This window comes from Rana temporaria, chromosome 11, assembly GCF_905171775.1.
Source record: "Rana temporaria chromosome 11, aRanTem1.1, whole genome shotgun sequence".
In the NCBI taxonomy this organism is placed as follows: Eukaryota; Metazoa; Chordata; class Amphibia; order Anura; family Ranidae; genus Rana; species Rana temporaria.
The window spans coordinates 117,224,374-117,245,325 of NC_053499.1; the positions used below are offsets into that span (position 1 = coordinate 117,224,374).

The 20,952-nt window shown below is 43.2% G+C and overlaps 1 protein-coding gene across 1 annotated transcript in view; it reads right to left on the minus strand.

The window, feature by feature from the left end:
• Window positions 1-20,952, minus strand: part of PGGHG (protein-glucosylgalactosylhydroxylysine glucosidase) — a 52,622-nt gene that overhangs the window by 19,927 nt on the left and 11,743 nt on the right. The window contains exons 3-6 of the mRNA XM_040328913.1: window positions 19,817-20,024; window positions 15,328-15,757; window positions 9,806-9,925; window positions 4,348-4,479 (exon numbers count right to left, since the gene is read on the minus strand). Coding sequence (XP_040184847.1) covers window positions 4,348-4,479; window positions 9,806-9,925; window positions 15,328-15,757; window positions 19,817-20,024 — 890 coding nt within the window. The remainder of the gene's footprint in view (window positions 1-4,347; window positions 4,480-9,805; window positions 9,926-15,327; window positions 15,758-19,816; window positions 20,025-20,952) is intronic.

Genomic DNA, 20,952 nt, shown 5'->3' on the forward strand with positions numbered 1-20,952 from the left:
AATAATGTGCTAAACAAAACGATGGATAGATTTCCACCGGGAACACGGAGCCTAGGGGAAGGAGAGGGGCATCTAAGTCAATTTCTGAAAGAGGTTGGGTGGTGGGACATTTGGAGGGTGAAATATCCAGACCTACGGCAGTACTCTTGTTTCTCAGGCACACATTCTACATTATCAAGAATAGATATGGGCCCTGGGAAACGGGGTATGTTTACAAGCAGTTAGTAAAATATCTTACTACCCAAGAGGGGTCTCTGATCATTCCCCTCTGGTGCCGTCACTGAATACAGGGAAAAAATGTCCCCAAAGTAATTGGAAAATAAGTCCCTTCTGGCTAGAAGTAATGGGGAAGCCAGAAGAAATTAGTATCAAATTAAGGGAATTCCTGGACTTTAATACAGGGACGGCGCCAGAGGGAGTGGTCTGGGACGCCCTAAAGGCATTCCTTAGGGGTATATTGATACAGCAGGTAGCTAAGATTAAGAGAAACTCGAGGGAATGGGAGGAGAAAATAAGGGAGGAGGTCCTAGAGGCTGAAAAGCAATATGTGGAAAATCCAACACCGTCTAAACAACAACTATGGCTGGAGAAGCAACAGGAATACAAGTTAGTGGTTAATAAGAAAGTTGAAAATAAGCGTCTATTCCAGGAGCAGAGCGCTTACTCGGAGGGGGAAAGTGTGGGCCATACTTTGGCCCTCCTAGCAAAAACTAATATGGCACCCTCTAAAGTACCAGCAGTTAGGACGGTAGGGGGTGGGATTTCATTTGAAACACCTGTAATTGTGGACACGTTTGCGGCTTACTATAAAGACTTATATAGATCAAAAAAGGGGGAAGCTAAAGTGCAGATGGAAGAATTCTTTAGAGGAATAGGAACCCCAGTTCTGTCAGAGGAAGACAGAAATGCTATGGAATCCTCAATTACATTAGTGGAACTACAACAGGCAGTCAAAGGACTCTCCAATCAAAAATCCCCAGGGCCAGATGGCCTGCCAGCGGAGATTTACAAGCAATATGGTGAGGTGCTGCTCCCGGAATTACTAAAAACGCTGAATTGGGCGATAGAAGGAGGAAGGCTACCCCCCTCAATGATGGAAGCAATTATTATAGTGCTCCAGAAGGAAGGGAAGGATCAACTAGATGTATCATCTTACAGACCCATATCTCTGCTTTGTTCAGATGTAAAAATACTGTCTAAGGTACTGGCAACGAGAATAAACAAATATATTCAGAAATTAATACATCCAGACCAATCTGGATTTATTCCAAATCGGTCAACGAGTATAAACATAAGAAGGCTGTACCTAAACTTACAGACTCCAACGGAGAATATGGGAGATAGATCTATCCTATCATTGGATGCTACCAAGGCCTTTGATAGTCTGGAGTGGGACTATCTCTGGCAGGCTCTGGAGAAGTTTGGGTTTGGCCCATCTTTTATTAAATGGATAAAGCTATTGTATAATTCCCCAAGGGCCAAAATAAGAATAAATAATGAAGTTTCACAGGCGTTTGAATTGGAAAGGGGAACGAGACAGGGATGTCCATTGTCCCCCCTTCTCTTTGCTCTTGCAATCGAGCCTTTGGCGATTGCTATTAGAACAAGACAGGAAATACAGGGGTTTCAGAGAGGATCAGAGGAGGAAAAAGTCGCACTTTATGCGGACGATATCCTTCTTTTTTTGGGCAATTCTACAACCTCCCTTAAAATGGCAGTCCAAATAGTAGAAGCGTTCGGTAGATTTTCGGGCCTTGTAATAAACCGGGAAAAGTCAACACTCTTATTAGTAGACCCAGTAAGCAATATGGATGGAATAGGAATTCCTCAATTAAAAACTAGGGAGAAGATGGAGTATCTAGGTATTGTGGTAACATGTAACCCAGAACAATTTATAAATAACAACCTAGTGCCACTCCTGGGTAAATTTAAACGCAAAGCGGAGATATGGGGACATTTGCCACTATCAGTGGCCGGCCGTAGTAATTTAATTAAAATGATATGGATGCCACAATTGCTCTATATACTCCACAACTCCCCAGTGTGGATTGATAATCGATGGTTTAAAAAGATAGAGACCCTCTTTAGGACCCTAATTTGGAAAAAGGGAAAATCAAGGATCAGTCTCCGATTGCTGCAATTACCAACAAATAGAGGAGGGCTAGCGGTCCCACACCCTTATAGTTACTATTTGGCGGCACAGCTGCAGCATTTGGGGGGGTGTAGTGAAGAGGGGGGAGGAAACGCAAGTGGGAAAATGATACTAAGAGGATCTCCCCACAGATCGGTAATAGAGACCTTAGAGGCCAACTCCTTCTCGGTGAAAAACCCAACAGTGAAGATGGTGGTAAGAATATGGCAAGCAGCAAAATTAGCTTTGGGCTATAAAGGATTAACAGAATATTCCCCATTATGGGATAATAATAATCTGAAAGAAATTTTGGCCATGGGGAAACTAAAGGAATAGGATAAACGGGGGATAACCAGAGTGGTACAATTGTATACAGGCTGCGTATTAAAACCCTTTTCAGAGTTAAGCAGGGAATATAGCATCCCAAACTCCATGTTTTTTACTTATTTACAGGTTAGACATGCACTACAAGCCCAATTTAAATTACAGCCGATAAGATGGCAAAAGCTCACGCAACTCTAATTAAGGGGGGGGTCCTGAAAGGTCTTATTTCTGAACTATATGAACAGATCAGTGATCAATTAATAGGAAAAGAGAAATTGAGCAGAAACAAGCAGAGATGGGAGGAGGATATTGGACTGTTAACGAATGACCAATGGGACAGGATATTGGAACTATGGACAAGGGTCTCATTAGCCCCGTCACAACAGGTCTCCCACTTATTCCTCCTACACCGGGTCTATTATACCCCAAAGAAACTATATGGATTTGGATGGAAGCAGGATGATAAATGTCCCAGATGTCAAAATACAGGGGACCTCATCCACATGATGTGGAAATGTCCAAAACTGCATAGATATTGGGTTAAAATTGTGGACATTATAAATGCAACTTTTAGTACAACTCTGGAACTTGAAGCCAGAGTTTGTCTATTAGGATGCATTGAGGAGGGAATGGGACAGAGGGACACAGTAGAAGCAGTTATAAGATGCCTGTTCCAGGCGAGGAAATTAATAGCACTAAAATGGCAAGCACAAAATCCACCCACAGTAGAGGAATGGTTAAATGTAATGAATAGCACAATTGGGAAGGAAAGGGGAACATGGATCAGAAGGGGAAACCTCAAAAAATTTAAGGTAATATGGGAGCACTGGTTATGTAAAATAGGCCGCTCACTTTAAATTAAGTAAAGATGGGAAAAAAAACAACCTAAGGGAAAGAATAGAACTAAAAAACGTGTATGCACTTTAAAAGTAAGATAAGAGGGAGGGGCGGGAAGGGGATGAAAAGACATTCTTAATTTTTTGCAATTAATCCTTTGTATGCACATAAAATGCACTAAGTATATAAAAAATTGGATTTGTAAAATTTTTCTGTAAGTCTGTATGGAAATAATAAAAAAAAGTATTGAAAAAAAGATTCAAACCATGTGTGGGCAGGTTGAATTTACCCAAGTTGATCTACCGATTAACTTGGGTACAACCAACCCGTTGGGTTTTACATGCGATTGTCGCTAGTGGCTGCTAGCAATAATCACTGTGTTATTCCATCGGGGACGACTTCCCCTGGCCCCCCCCCCCCCGACAGTAGAGATCACAATGGCTTGGCCGAAGGGATGCCCCTGTCAACGTTGTCTGTGCAACCTCTAGTTGGAGACACTGTGCAGAACAAGGCATGGTAAGTGAGTAAAGGGGTTACATTAGCTGCAGAAAGTCCACAGGTAAAACCGACGACTAGTCCTTTACCGTTCACCTGCCTTTTGTGGACACGACTTCCCCAGTATAGGTTCTCTTTAACTACAACCCAGTAATGCTGACTGAAAAATACAGCATATTAGCATCATTACCAATGGTTGAGCAGTGTAAAATTTACAAAATTTGAACCAATAAAGATCATGTTGCATAAAAGACTCCAGCTAGAGCAGGTTACGGGAATACTGGGGGAAAAAAGTAGTAATGTATAACCTGCCAAGAAAAAGTTGCTCATATCAGCGGAAAATATTTATATGGTTTGAACATGTAGTGAATATATTAGACACAGGGAGATCTTTGATCTTTCTAAAATTTAATAATGCCTCCTGTATCCCTCTTGCAATAAAATACGATTGAGATGCTTGTCAAGCCTTGATTCACACTATTTTGCAATGTGTTTTATCAACATGCCATTTAACTTTTAAAGTTTCATGAATATCTAAATTGAGATTTCTAATCAAATACCTTTGTCATTTCATAGTATTGCTTAAACGCCATCATGACATCTCCATTGATGTGAATTTCTTGGTCACCATAGATTTCCTCAGGACAAACTTCACATCCCGTTACAGCACTTTCCCAAGGGAACTTAGCACCCTACATTTTAAAGAAAAAAATAACTACATAAATTTTTTTAACATGTGAGCATTGACCAAGTGAGAACTTTCAGTAAAAATTCTGTAAAGATACACCACTCAAAGCTCTGCACTGTTGCATCAGGAGCCAGCTTTTAAGCTGTACGATTAAGCCCAATCGGAGTGAAATGCATCAGAGGGCCTGGCCTTGGCAGGGACTGTGTTTTTGAAGCCAGCAAAACAGAGTAAAGCACCATGGTTTGATTTTGACAGTATGCAGCTATACCTTTACTTTTGGCTAAATGAGCGCTTTCCATTTATATGACCCATGTATGTAAATGTATATCAACACTGTGCCACCTTTATGCAAACTTATTTCCTGCTCTGGACAATAATATTCCTTATCCCCCTACATCAATTCTGCCTGTTGGGCACAGAGAGGTGTATGGAAATTCTCTGGCACCAAAGCATAGACAAGCTAGTGCAGCAAATAACTGAAGGTGCAGGGATTGGTGAATAGCAATCTAGAGGAACACAAGAATACAGGATAAATATACTGGGGCAGATCCACAGAGCGAGTACATCGGTGTATCTACTGATACGCCGGCGTACTTTCAAATTACCCGCGTCGTATCGTTGTTTTGAATCCTCAAACCAAGATACGACGGAATCTGGGTTAGATCCGACAGGTGTACGTCTTCGTACGCCTTCGGATCTAAGATGCAATTCTTCGGCGTCCGCTGGGTGGCGTTCACGTAGTTTTCCGTGTCGGGTATGCAAATTAGCTATTTCCGACGATCCACGAACGTACGAGCGGCCGTCGCATTTTTTTACGGCGTTTCTAGTCGGCTTTTTCCGGCGTATAGTTAAAGCTGGTATTTCGTTGCGTATAGTTAGACTTGCCATGTTAAGTATGGCTGTCGTTCCCGCATTTATTTTGAATTTTTTTATTTTTTTTGCGCAAGTCGTTCATGAATCGGGATGGACGTAATTCACGTCTATGTTAAAAAAAATGACATCCTTGCGACGTCATTTAGCGCAATGCACGGCGGGAAATTTAGGGACGGCGCATGCGCAGTTCATTCGGCGCGGGGACGCGCTTCATTTAAAGGAAACCCGCCCCCTAATCGCTGATTTGAATTCCGCGCCCTTACGCCGCCAGAGATGGACTACGCCGCCGTAACTTACAGCGCAAAATCTTTAAGGATTCGATTTAAAGCCAGGTAAGGTACGGCGGCGTAGCGTATCTCCGATACGCTGCGCGGGTGCAGATCTCTGTGGATCTGCCCCACTATCTATTAAAATTATTTCACCTGCCTTCTTATAGATCTATTCAGATGAATCATAGTTTGGTTATTGTCATAGGTGTGCATAGCCTATTAGGGTGTGCACCCCAAAGAATCAAACTTGAATGCGCGTGTGTACAGTATATATATGTATATATATATAAATAAATAGCAGTAGGGCAATGAACAGTGCAGATGAATCATAGTTTGGTTATTGTCATATGTGTGCGTAGCCTATTAGGGTGTGCACCCCAAAGAATCAAACTTGAATGCGCGTGTGTACAGTATATATATGTATATATATGTAGCGCTACCCCCTCAGGAGCCGCTGGTTAGATTTTGGATCGGCGTAATTATGTTACCTCTACGATGTGTCTAGGGATGATGAAGGTGGTGTGAAGCAATGACGGAATGTCCAGATAGTAGAGTGACGTTTTCAATGCTTTATTACTGGTCCAACATGACCAACAATCCAACTGATGTAGATAGAAGTAGGTTGGTGAAAGAAGAAACATGCAGATTCAGGCCCATGGATAGATTGAAGCAGTCCTGCTTCTAGTAGCAGCTTTTACTTCGTCGCCACTTCAGCCGAAGTGGGTATAGTGCCTCCGGACAGGTCCCTCTCACAGGCCTGGCAGCCAGAGCGTCACTAGTCCTTCTGGGAAGGAACAAGTCTCTGCCACAGACTTGGCTCTAATAGGATCAGGATTTAGTGATGAGACCTCGGCCACAGGCCTAGTACTTGAAAGCATGGATAGTAGAGCGAATCCTCCCAGTAACACAATCTTGCCTGAATCTTCCCCAGGTAGACTTGATAGTTTGGGGTCACCGACTGACAGTTTGGAACTACATCTCTGGAGCACAGAATGACCCACCGGACAGTCCAGAACCGACAGAAACCCAATTTAGTAAACAGCACGGATGAGAGCAAGGTAACTCTCTAATCCCCACTAAATTTGACATAGCACCTGTACTGAAAAGTACACAGGCGCTACACATATAAATAAATAGCAGTAGGGCAATGGACAGTGTCAGTAGGGCAGAGGTTGGTGTCAGTAGAGCACTGAATGGTGTAGGTAGGGCAGAGGTTTGTGTCAGTAGAGCACTGGATGGTGCAAGTAGGGCAGAGGTTGGTGTCAGTAGTTTATAATTTGTAAATATTTTACAATTTTATTATTTTATTATTTTTTACAATAGTTTTTTATTTTTACTTTTTTATTATTTATTTTTTTAGGAGCTTTGGTGAAATATCAAGGGTCCAAACACAATTTTTTTTAAAATAACAAACATGTTATACTTGCCTCCACTGTGCAGCTCGTTTTGCACAGAGTGGCCCCGATCCACGTCTTCTGGGGTCCCTCAGCGGCTGTCTCGGCTCCTCCTCGCTTCTGGTAACCCCCCTGGAAAGCACTCTCCCAAGGGGGTTACCTTGCGAGCATGTTCCCGAGTCCTGTATTCGGTGTCCATAGCCACAAACTACAGGACTTGGCCCCGGCCCTCGTGTCATTGGAGTGGATTGACAGCAGCGCGAGCCAATGGCTGCGCTGCCATCAATCTATCCAATGAAGGAGCTGAGAAGACCGGGCCGAGATCAAGCGCGTTTGTTTTTAGATGTGGGACATTCAAGGGCTCAGGTAAGTAAACCGGGGGGCTGGGGGGCCGGCAAACATCAGATGTTTTTTTACCTAAATGCATAGACTGCATTAAGGGGAAAAAACATGAACCTTTACAGCCCCTTTAATTTATCATAGCGCAAGGCTCACACTTAAAGGAGAAGTCCAGCCTTAGCTTCTCCTAAGGGTCACAGGAGTGCAATTCGTTTTACACTCCTGTGACCCGTTTTCAGCGGAGAGCGAGCCGCTGAGGCAGCCTTTCACCAACCCTCCACAGCTCATCGCTCCAATAAGCATGGAGATGCAGAGAAGGAGCAGTCAGCATCGCTTTGCTTGGGGAGGAGAGAGAACCGAGCCATCGGCGGTGTTCGGTGGCTCGGTTCTCAGTGCAGAGATGCCAGGGGACAGCTGCAGCATCGGTCTGATGCTCCATCCACCGAACTAAGTCTGTTTAGCAAAAAAAAAAAAAAAGGATACTTCCCTTTTAAAGTGATTGTAAGGGCTAGTTTTTAGTTTTCTTTTAAATAACAAACATGTTATACGTATCTCCCCTTGCAGTTGTTTTTGCACAGAGCAGCTCGGATCCTCTTCTTCTCGGGGTGCCTCTTTGCTGCTCCCTCCTTTGAGTGCCCCTCAGCCAGCAGCTTGCTACAGGGGGCATCCAAGACGAGTCAGAGCTCTGTGTATCCATTCAGATACTGGGCCCCGACCTGGCCCCACCCCCTCTCTCCCCTGATTGGCTCACTGACTTTGATTGGGAGCCAACGGCGCCGCTGCTCTGTCTCAGCCATTTAGGAGGCATGTACTAGATGGATGAGGGGATCGTGGACATCGCTGGAGAGAGAAGGAGCTCAGGTAGGTAGTTGGGGGGTGCTGGAGAGACTCCTACACACATAGGGTTTTTTATCTTAAAGTGGATGGAAAACCCCCCATACACCCAGTGAAGTGAACAGCCTCAGTAGATACACATGGATGAACCAAATCTTCCTACATAGGTTTTATATGTATATCTGTTGTCTTAACATTTATATACTGTTTAGAAAGTTCAGATCGTGTTAGAAGATTTTCTCTTCCTGTTTAACACATAGTGTGATGTCTGTGCATACAGCCAAGATAACCAAAATTGCTGATTGGAGGAAAGGCACACATCCCTTCTCATCATAGGCAGAGACTCTCAGAGGTGTTTTGTAATAGGGCCCGCTCCCTGCTAATCTATTTTAGCAACCTCCCTTGACAGATGATTCAGGCTGCTTCTGTCTAACGTGTCAGAGAATTTGTCAGGAGTTATCAGGCCGATAAAAGAGGAACGGTTCAGGAGAGAGCTAAGGGACTTCACTCATTGAAGAGAGATAAGAAAATAGTGCAGATATATGTGCCCAGCTCAAATTTCATGAATCGGGTTTACATCTACTTTAATGCATAGAATGCATTAATATAAAAAACCTTCTGCCTTTTTCATTAGTTGTGATAGGGGTACTCAGCAGAGTGACATAAGTAAGCTCATCAGTCTGATGCTTCTCTGTTCACTGTACAGTTAGGATGGGAGAAGGAAAAGAACTGTTACCTAAAGTCTATCAAAACAAAAACATTATATATTGCAGCTTACCAGTCCTTAAATGTGGGGGCCGCATTGGTGGTCTTTTTTCCCCCTTTATTCTTACCTGTTAATGCTGCAAATAACACTCTTCTCATCCCTTTGTGGCTACACTTACCTCTCCAAGGTATTTATTGAAAGAGCCATGGTTGGCACTTTCAATATGTCTACCTTTGCCCATCTTTATTAAGCTGGCCATACACTAGTATTTTTTCAAGCAAAGGTTCGTACAAATATTCACACAAAAAATCTTTGTACATTCAATGATAAAAAGGAAAAGTGGGTTTTAAAATTGTGTTGGCTTTTACCACTTGCCTTTGGAATGAATGTAATTTCCTGAACAAAAGCCACATACACTAAAACTTGTTTGAAAATAAAATTCCATCCTGCTCCTTCCAATTTTCGCATGTGGTGGAAAACAAATGTTGAGTTGACCCCACTAATTATTAGAAAATTAAACAAAACATTCTACTAGTGTAATGGCCAGCATTACATGGGAGCGTTGTATTAGTAGCTTACACAAGAAAGATAACACATTTTTGCTTCCAATGCATTTTACGGGAAGGGACATTGCATGTTTGGCATGATCAACAGATATTTTCTGGACTTGCTGAAAATGTTCTAAGCCTGAAAAATAAACAAAATTAATGCAGCCACCACGGCTAAGGACTGACAAGCCATAATTTATGGCATATTTGTTCTTGAGTTTAGTTATACTTTAACTCTATTAGCAAAAAATCAGATGGCGGCTCTGCCAGGCAGGGCTGTACTGTGTGAAAAAGCAGAGCAAGCTCAAGATAATTTTATCCTGATATATACAATGTAAAAATGCCATGTAATGTATATGGTACTCACTTTGTATCCTTGCTGTTCAGCATTCTGCCTTGCTCCCTCCAGTGTCCGAATCCTGTATTTAAGTATATGACGAGCCATCTCTGGGTAAAACAGCAGAATGTTCGGATACATCCAAGTGTCCTTTTGCAATGAAGACAAAATCATTATTTTATTAAAAAATGTAGAAAAGTATTATTTTGTACATGACATAATTGTTAATTGAAAAACACTTTACAATAGACATATTGCAAAATGTGACTTACAGTACTCAGACACGTACATTTTTTTTCTGCCACTGAATTGAACAATATATGTGATTTCCATTACATGGTGTAAAAATGTCAGGACACCCAAACTAACTGCCAGGATCAGAAAGTTCTTATATTTTACATTAATTTCCTTGTAACACACTTAGTCTAGGTTCACATCTATGCAGGTGATGAGGTTTTTAGGTATGTTATGCTATGCGTTTTTGCATGCAGTTTTTATGCATTTTGAGTTTTTTTCTTTTTAAACACACTGGCCCGGATTCAGAAAGACTTACACCGACGTATCTACTGATACGCCGCGTAAGTGCACGGATGCGCCGTCGTATCTATGCGCCTTATTCTGCAAGTAAGATACGCCTGAATTTTGGCTTCATACGACCAACGTAAGTTTCCTATGCCTTCGTATCTTGGGCGCATATTTACGCTGGCCGCAAGGGGCGCTTCCATTGATTTACGCGTTGAATATGTAAATGACGCAGATACGCCGATTCATGAACGTACTTGCGCCCGTCGCAGTAATCTATGCCGTTTACATAAGGCGTACGTCCGACGTAAAGTTATTCCACATATAAGGAGGCGCATTCCATGCAAAGGTATGGACGTCGGGAACAGCCGTCGTATTTTACGTTGTTTACGTAAGTCGTACGTGAATGGGGCTGGGCGTAGGTTACGTTCAGTGATTCTACGTATCTTAGGCGTTAGGTCCGACGTTATTCTGAGCATGCGCACTGGGAAGCGCCCACGGGACGGCGCATGTGCCGTTCGTTCGGCCATTTATTTGCATGGGGTCACGGTTCATTTAAATGGATCACGCCCACTTCCTTCCTACTTTGAATTAGGCGGGCTTACGCCAGCCAATTTACGTTACGCCGGCGCAACGTTGGGAGCGAGTGCTTTGTGAATACTGTTCTTGCCTCACTGATTTACGTCGGCGTAGCACATAAGAGATGCGCTACGCCAGCATAACTATGCGCCACTCTACCTGAATCCGGCCCACTGTATACATATGCAAACAGTGTAGCACTGGAAATAAATCAAAGTGAATAAATCAATAGTCATACATTATGACAATCAAAAGCAAAAAAAAGGGGGTTTTTGGGACTTTAAATGAGATGCGTTTTTAAACAAACAGTAGTATTAGTAAAATAGTAAACAATTATAACCAGGCTCATACTTACCAAATTCAACTGTCTAACTGTATATGTTAAAAGCAGAGGATTGTTTGCACGCATTTGCAAGTACATGAGTAAGCTGCAGATCCAGCGACAAGGCTCTCTGCGATCTGCAGTCCTAACTAAACTTTTGAAGTCTCCGCCTCCACCTATGCTTGGTATTGTGGTGAAGAGCACATTTAGAGGCGTATGAAAAACACACGCCTCCATCCCTATTGGATACCTTTTTTTTGTTTGTTTAAAAACGCATCTCATTTAAAGTCCCGACAATCAAAAGCAATAATGTGAGGATCGTAAGATATATGCTGAGGGCATATATTAAATATAATGGTGAATGTTCAGTGAAAAGAACAAACAATAATAAGTCCAATGAATCAGCAGATGAAAGTCCAAAGAAAAGGATTCAGAGGAAAACTGTGCATCCAGTGTAGGTTAAATGATAAACGTGAAGTCAGCCCATCACCTAGTAGTCAAATGAAAGGCTTACCAAAAAGCCTGTGACCACCCTTCTCAGGGGGGTCAAACAAGCTTATAAGATGAGGTTATCCTGCAGGTCAGCTGAAAGGATCCTCCATCTCCCACGCCTTCACTGGAGACTAAATGGTCCTGGAGCCAGGAACTCTGCGTGGCAGGCACGCCCCGGTAGGTCATAACGCCAGCGCGCCGTGGTGCAGACACCCTAAAGGTGGATGCTGCACTTGAAGAAGACCCAGTGCCAATGGCGTCTGCCCCATAAATACCCTCCCCTAGCATGCATAGCGAGGCTCAACCCTTCTGATTGGCTGCTGGGGAAGAGCACCCAAATCTTGACTCCACTGCTGCCACCTACTGCCCTGGGGTGGGAAGAACACCCCAGCACAACAGAATGAGCCCACAGGCAAGCTGAGACAGAGACCCAATTTGAACAATTTAACCAGATCAGAGTTTAACTACACTCTGATCTCTTTCTAAATTTAAATAGCACCAGCACTTTGAAGTAACCAGGTGCTACATACAGTAAACGGATTATGTCGTTCACCCGCCCTTGCCGCTCCTCTAATTTTTTCACAAAATACCAATGGACAAGGGGAGATTTTTTGTGTTTGCTCGTCCCTCCTCTTCCCTCATTGATTCACATAGTGCCTTGTATTCTGTGAGCTGAATACAAGGCATTTTGTGAATAGATAAGTGAGAGAAAAGGATGGGTGAATGGCAGGATCCCTATGTGATGGAAGTTACTAAAATGAATATTTTTGTGTTATGATTACTTTTCTCCTGAGCTACTCAAATGTTGTTTTTCTTTCATTATATTCTTTTATTTCTTTATCTATATGTGTAGAGTTATAATACATATGTATGTATGGGTATATGTTACAATACTGTTATTATCCTTAGGCTCCATTCACACCTAGGCAGACAAATTCGCGGCGTTTTGGCGCCGCAAATCGCGGTACAAATAGCAGCGTTTTGTACCGCGATTTGCGGCGAAAAAACGCCGGTATTGTCCGCCTAGATGTGCCCCAGATTGACCCCCTCTATGGAGATGCTTCCCATCTCCTAGCCGAACGCCGAAAGCCGCCTGAAAAAAAGGTCCGGGACCTTTTTTCAGGCGGCAGGCGGCCGGCGTTCAGCGTGGAGATGTGAACCATCTCCATAGAGGGACATGTGTTTTCGTCCCTCTGGCGGCAGCGGCGTAGCACTACAGGCGTAAAAACGCCTAGGTGTGAATGGGGGCTTAAAGCGGAAGGATAATAACAGATTTAACAGTTTCAAAAAGCAGTTACATTTCTGGCATGCCGGTATGCTAACTGTCACATTGGTTGTGCTCTCAACCAAACTGTCAAACCATCCAATGGCTGGTGTCATAACTGATCACATGTGCAGCACCATGGCAGTTGAAGATTAAACATAGGCCAAGATGGCAGCTTCCTTGGCTGAAAATGATAGGTGGGTTTACTTACACTTTAAATGAAGAAACAGATTATAAAAAGTTTCAGTATATCTCAGCTTGAAGAGAACTAATAATAGAAAACAGATGTCTTCAAACCCCTCCAAAACAGCTCCTCCCATGGCCCCTTCCATCGACTAAAACAAATATGGCGATTGTGGAAGGAAAGAATGTGCCATGAGGGCTCCATGCCATAAATTGACTTGCAAAGAGAAGCCACTATATATGGACTGACCTATCAGCTGTGCTCATGTGTATAATGTCATGTTGTCTTTAAAAAAGCCAATAAATGGGTTCGACCTTTCTCTGATGCTGGGACACCGAAAGAACCAGATCTCTCTCTCTCAGTTTTCTGTAGGCTTTCATGATTTGGGTCAACGGCAGAATGGGTTAAGCCCTGAGGTTGTGTCAGGGGTCAATCCTTATCACCTACACTGTACCTACACAGCTCAAGCACAGTGCCAGAAAAAGAGCACTGCCTGTATTTTCCGGTGTCAATGAAACAAGGATTTTAACAATAAACAGCACAGATCAATGCTTGGCATAATCATCATTAGTGTAATGTATAATTTAAAAGTAATTATACAGTCTATGAAGGTAATTTATTTACTAGTCCTGAATTACAATTCAGAATATATACTCTATATCATATCTCATTGATTTGCGGAGTAAGCAATGCAGCGCTCCTGAAGTTTGACCTTTTTCTGTTCGTGCCTGTTTAACTGTTACCCTATTAACCCTAATTCATCAAGTTTGCCTCCTCCCCCTGTCCATCGCTGCCTCCCTATCCATGCGTCCGGGCCCCTTTCAGGACACTGATGCATGGATTCCAATGCAGAGGGACTATTTTTTTTTTAAGCACCGATTAGAGCCAGAGGCTCTAGTAGGCTTCAATATTGGGTGGGCTTGGGTTGCTCCGAGCCCACCCAGGTGTATTACAACAGCAAATCAATATTCTCTGTTGTAACACTGATCCTCCTCCAGGCCAATCAGGAAGCTGGTTTTGACACCGGTCACTTGATTGCCTGAAAGGACAGACAATCCTATTGGACCCTCCCTCCCACAATTCCTGTTAAGAGAAATTAAATCTTTTTAAAAGTGACTGGCACCCATCTTTCCACCTTGCACTACACCCACCTTGCCTAGCAGCCTGCACCCCGAGGAGGAATGTCAGCCCTCACAGACTCTGGGAGTACCAACAAGGCCTTTGGAGGTTGGGGAGTGTGCTACATGAATAATATTGTGGAACTATAGGCAAAACTTTTTTATTTTGGATAGAGCAAGGGAGGATTATAACCCCTGTCAGATTTGTTTTTGCCATCTGTGTCCCATTGAGGAGATTTCTCTTCACTTTCTGTCCCATAACCAAACAGAAAGGGAGAACAATTCCTTGCAAATTAGGGATTTCCTTGGGAACCCCCAAGTCAGAGCCAGTGTCCCCATTGGAAGATTTCCCCTCTTTTCTGGGGACAACCTAAAATTTGTGATTTTCTTTAACTTTCACTTTCAATGATATTTCAATATCAATGGTAAATAGGACAAATAGAGAGGGTGAATTTCCTTAACGGGGGCACAGACAGCAATACAAATTGACAGGTGTTCTAAACCTTCTCCATGCTATCCAAAACAAAAAACAAAAAAAAGTTTTGGCTTATACTTTAATGAATGAAAGTGGTCTAGAAAGGTAAAAAAAACATCTAAAATAAATAGATTACAGAGGTTCCGTTTGCGTAGCACCAAAAAGCCGAGCAATTCTGATAAAATCCAGAGGGGAAAGCCGAGAACCTGCTCAGTCAGTCTTTCCCCCTACACACTAGAGGTTTTCCTGACAGGAAAACTGCCAAAAAACGCCGGGAAAAAGTCTACCGGAAAAAAGAGAGCTTGTTCTCTTTTTGTCTGGCGTTTTTTGGCAGTTCTCCCATCTGAAAAACTGTGAGGGAGCATACACACGGCCGGGATTCCCAGCCAAAAGCTCTCCTCGCAGTTTTCCCGTCGGGAGAACCGGCTGTGTGTACGAGGCATTAGTCTGCTGTCAACCTTTTAACTGTCCTAAAGCTGTTCAGCATCTGATCAAGAGTCAGGGGAAAATTATTTCCAAAGCTTGCCACAACTCCCTAATTACAGAGCTTTTTGAAGGAAGTAAACCATGCCTGGTCACTACATTACTAGACATACCTGATCCCAGAAAACATGTCCCCAATAATCTTCATCTCTCTGACCATTAGAAAGACCTCCAGGGCTAATTCCATTGAACTTTTCATCACAGCCCAATGAGGGTAAGGCGCTCAGAAGATAATAAAGACAGCCATAGACAGCCTGTCTGTGAGCCAGAGATGCTTCCATTTCTATCCAGCATCCCTCCCATAATTGTGTCCATGCATCTTCATGTGAGGGGTACAGACAATTCTCTTCAACCAGAGTAAGACCCTCTGAATATTTCTCCTTCACCTTCTCTTCTGTCTCGGCTACCGCTGTCAGGAACGCCCAAGACTTCTCCTGCTCAGAAGGCATGACTAGAGACTCTGGGACCGGAGTGTAGATCATATGGACAGACTTTAAAGGACAAGATTTAACCTCTGGGACTTTTGTGCTTCCATAGACATACCTAAATAAAATATAGAACTTTTCAATTTAAATTAATTTGATTTTCTTTACATAACTACTTTGAAACACTTATTTTTTTTATCTAAAACAGTAAACCACCATGAATATGTGTAGATTAAATTAACAAATTGGCTCTCTCATGGCATTAAAGGTCAAAAGACAGCTCAGGTGGATATTTTTATTATACAGCAAATGTTACTGAGACCCAAGTCTTTTACTTGAAGCTGGGACTTAATCAAGTGACTTTACGTTAGAACTAAAACAAATTATTTAATGAGCAAATGTGTGCAAATTATGGCGAACTGATCATTTGCCAATTGAAAATTATGTCACATAAAGCTTATTTGTCTCTGGCAGACTTTGGATGGGAATGCACCACAGGGTGCAAGCCATATGTGACTTTTAGATAAAGTCTGGTTTCACAGACTTTGGATAGAAGTAACAGGTGCAGAAAAAATGGGCTTTGGGTTTTGGTGGTTCCTTCACCTAGTAACCTTCTACTGTAGAGATACTCTTGTTGAAAGCAAGAATTGGCCTTGATGTAGAAATCTGATGCATTTGTCACACAGTTGAGAAAAAATTGGTCTTTGGGTTGTTGGTGGTGCCTTCACCTCATAACCTTCTTGATGAAAGAAAGAATTGGCCTTCATGTAAAATATTGAAATTTGATGCACCAGTCAAACAGGTGCAGAATAAATAGGTCTTTGGATGTTAATTGTACCCATAAAATCTATACCAAAAAATTACTTTAAGATAAAATCAAGATCCACAAATCTAGGCAGCTTAAACAGTCTTGCAGAGATTTGGGATCCCAATAATGCTTAATCAGCGGCATTGACATCAAGAGCTTGATAGCTGTTGCTAATCCAGGGCTGATTAATTTTGACAAATGGCAGCCAGTCAATGGAGTCTGTGGAGAGACGCACTCTTTTAATCGGTCATAAAACCTCAGGCAGGACTGAATACCTGTTTGGAAAGCATGCTGGATGCATGCAGCTCAATTGCATACTGGGCAAGTTCTGGCCAGTGGTCTATTCTCATTAACCAGAAACCCAGTGGCCCGTCTACTGGAAAGCTCTCTATGTCTGTTTGTGCCCCTAGATCATCTTCCACCATCTGATGCAGACACAGCCGATGACATCTTGAAGCTGACAGCCCTGGGCGCGGAGGACAATTTTTTTTTTAAATGCATCACTGTCTTCTTATCCACCTTTTCTCCTTTGACCAACAGAAGCCTCAAAACTAGCTTTTCCTTGAGCCTGTAACTACCAGGGTCTGGAAAGGCATTACATAAACTCCTCTTTAAGGTGTCCTCAAGATATTTCATCCAGTGCTCCCTGTGCGAGGGAAAAATTAGTTCTGAGACTTTTCCCTTGTAACGGTGGTCAAGAAGGGTTACCAACCAATAATGAGCCTTGTCCTTGATGCCACAAATTCGTGGGTCCTTTTGCAGGCTTTAAAGTACAAGGAAGCCCATGTAGGCAAGAAAAGCAGAGTCCTCGGGGGCACGGAGGATTACAGTATCTGGAACTGCCTCCTCCCAGTCACGTACTACTCCCAAGGTTTCTGACGGACTGAAAACCATCCCTTAAGGTTTGACGTATGTCCTCCTCTGCTTCTATGCCTAGAAAACTGCCACAATCCTCCTGCTCCCTTTCCTTGTGTGTTCTGTGGCATTGCAAGAATGGTGTCTGCAAAAAGCAGGCCTTGAGAGGAAAGGAGGTCCTCGTCCTCCCACTGCTGTGCTTCAAGTGCCCTGTTCATAATGCCACGCAGAGTATGCTCCAACAAGAACACCTGTGTCACTAATGCATGCATTGTCAGGACTCACCATCCTTTATCAGCAGCCATTGGCATGGGGAAAAAAAAGCTGAGGTTCCCTGAGCCTGTTCTTGTGCCATACTCACACAGGTACTCATTGAGGGCCCTCTTCTGCATGTGCAGCCGCTACAGCATTGCCAAAGTTGAGTTCCACCTGGTGGGCATGTCACAAATCAGGTGGTTTACAGCCAGGAATTCCCACTGAATTTCAGCCAACCAAACACTGGCTGTGTATGAGCGCTTAAAATGGCTACAAACTCTTCTGGCCTGCTTTAGAAGATCTTGAAACCCTGGGTACCTGTTTAAGAAATGCTGCATCACCAAATTGAGGACATGTGCCAGGCATGTGACAACTTTCCCTGATGAAGGGCAGATAGGAGGTTGGTGTCATTATTGCATACCACCATTCCTGGCTCAAGCTTCTGTGGCGTGAACCATCTCTGGGCCTACCCCTACAGAGGTGAAAGAATCTCTACTCTGGTGTGGCTCCTGTCTACTAGACTGTTATCTTGTTTCCTAGACCAATGTTTCTTAATTCCAGTACCCAAGTACCCTCAAAAGGTTTTCAGGATTTTTCCTCAGATGTAACATCTGTGGTAATTACTAAGACCGTGAAACTGATCAAATCACCTGTGCAAAATAATGGAAAGCCTAAAAACATGACCTGTTTTTGAGGACTGGAGTTGAGAAACATTGCTTTAGACAGACCAGCTGAAGCACTGCATGGCATCTTTTAGCCTGACTTGTTGAATGGCCCCTTGACCACTTCGAGGAATTGGTGGTTCATAGAACAATCCAGCAGAGGAGGGCATGGATGAGGAGGAGGGTGGAGCTGACAGATCTCGCATCATAACGATCAGCTATATGGAAGTGGCAGCAAAATAAGCTCTAGCACTGAGCCCCCTGCATCCTTCCTAGTTGCAAACAGAGTTACCCAGTGTGCTGTGAACAAAATATATTGTCCCTGACCATGCTTGCTGGGCCACGTGTCAGCATTAATGTAGACCTTGCGGCTGACTGCCTTGCCCAATGATGCCAAAACATTGCCTTCCACGTGATGGTACAGCACTTTAACGACCTTACGTGCAAGAAAATTGCAACTGGGAACCTGCCATTGTTTTACAGCAAAGACAATTCATGGAAGGGGACATCCGAAGGAAAGGCAGGAGTTGTAAAGCCAGCAATTTGGACAAGCTGGAATTTAGATGCTGGGCATGTGGGTGGCAGGGAGTGTATTTTTTTTTAGATGCTGCAGCTAGGGCAGAGAATTTTGCCTGCTATAATCTACAGCTGGTGGTGTGCTGCTGGCAGAGGTGTTGCAAGGACCTGTGACACCCTTTGCTATACCATTATCCCTGACAGTGGAGGCTGCTGAGCGGTCATGAGATATAGCGGGGATACACATGAATGGTGAGGAAGAGAAGAATCGTGTCCCTAGTGTGTGGCTTTCAGGTGCTTTTCCCAATGTAGTGAGAGGTTAAATGCCTTGTGAAGCATGTGGCACCCAAATGGCTGTTTTTATGCAACGTTTGACCTGCTTGCAGAAGAGATTGCACATTGCAACAGTGCACATGTGCAATCGACTGCACATGTGCTAAAAAAAAGCCCACACAACTGAGCTGGAAGTGGGCCGGAAGATAACAGCTCCACAATCTGATGGAATAGGGTGGCTACACTCCACTCTTCCATGATGGCCGACTCTGGAGGACATCCTACCATGTTGGGGTTGTTTCTACCCCTCACTTTCCTCCTCTGCTCTATCCGGCACCCAGTCACCTTCATAATTTGATCTCATCAATCAGTTGATTAGTGATTCTCTCTAAACAAGTGCATGACTTAATAAAACGTCACTGACCTGCACAGTCTGGTTATGCCCTGTTCCCTAGGCCAAGTTGATTGGGATACCTGGACATCTGTCTGGAAGCATTAACTAAAACTATACACACACACACACACCTCTACATTTAGGGTACAATGCATTCTAGATGCCCTTTAGTCGCACTTTAAATGTATTACCATTCATAAAATGTGTATTTTATTGGTTGATTTTAGCTGGCATTGCTGAAAAAAGACGTGGAAGGGATACATTGTACAAAGGGCCAGCTAGGCACATTTAAAACTCTTGGCGTATGGCTTCATATTCTACTAATCTCAAATGATTAAATGAAATTAATAGTTAGATGGACAAGCTCATATATGCATTAAACAGTTACCTGATCAAGTACTTCATTATACTCACTGAGCATTGCAGTAGTCAGGACCTCTCTGAAGATCTAGATCTTCACTTACTGCCTTAAAGTGTGTTTGAAGAATGACATTAACAGGACTGGAACCCCTTGTGATCTTTAATGATATAATATTGACCAAGAGATGTCTGTGGGAACGATGAGCAAAGATCTGCTGGGTAGCTGTAAACGAAGAGCACTGGATGGTATGGCTGAATGTACCTAAAAATGACCAAGAACATAATGTGTGATGGAATGCAGAGCAGTAGTGGAGATACAGCAAAAGCAATGGTGATAAGCCATCCTTCTTATCAAAGCACTAAGCATCGTTTAAAAGCACTGGGAATCAGTTAAACAAGCTAGTGCAAAAAAAAACACAGACATCCAAGTTGGAGCAAAAATGAAATTTAACATATAATTGGTTTCAGTGTCTTTACTTTTCCTCGACTGAAGGGTACGGAAGGCCTCATCGGTGTTCAAGTCTTTGTTTCCAACACAATCATAGCTCACACCTTGTAAGAAGTTCTCTTGTTAACTGAAACATCATGTTGGACTGCTTTAAATTATCTGAGTGGTCATAAAGAGAATTTCAAGGAAGCCTGACATCACAACAAATGCAGCCACCACATCCAAGAACTGGTAAGCTGCAATATACAGTATTTACATGTTTATTCTTAGTTTCCAATCTACTAAAATTTACTATTCAAAAGAAAGCTGGAGGCTGCCATTATTTTAAATGTGTAGCGCCCCCTTACTTTCAGTATGGGCACTACGCTAAAGTTAGTGGGGAATGGGAGAGTTATTTTGCTCCCATTCGCAGATTACTAAATTTGGACTTCTGTCATTCCAGAAATGGTCCACTGGGTCAGTCTGTGCTCCAGGGATGCGTTACCATCCCTGGCCAGCAGTTGGCACCAGAGGGGTTCTGGCAGAGCAAGTTTTCCCCAGCAGCCAATCAGAGGTGTTTTTCCCTCGCGGGGCATGCTGGGGGAGAGTATATCTGTGACAGGTGTCATGTGCTCAAAAATCTTCGAGGTTCCAGGTGCAGCATCCACCTTCAGGGTGCGCGCATCCATGGACCCCGCCGGCGTGGTCCACCTGGCCAAAGCTGCAGGCTACACAGAGCCTCATCCGGAGGCGAAAAAGGGAC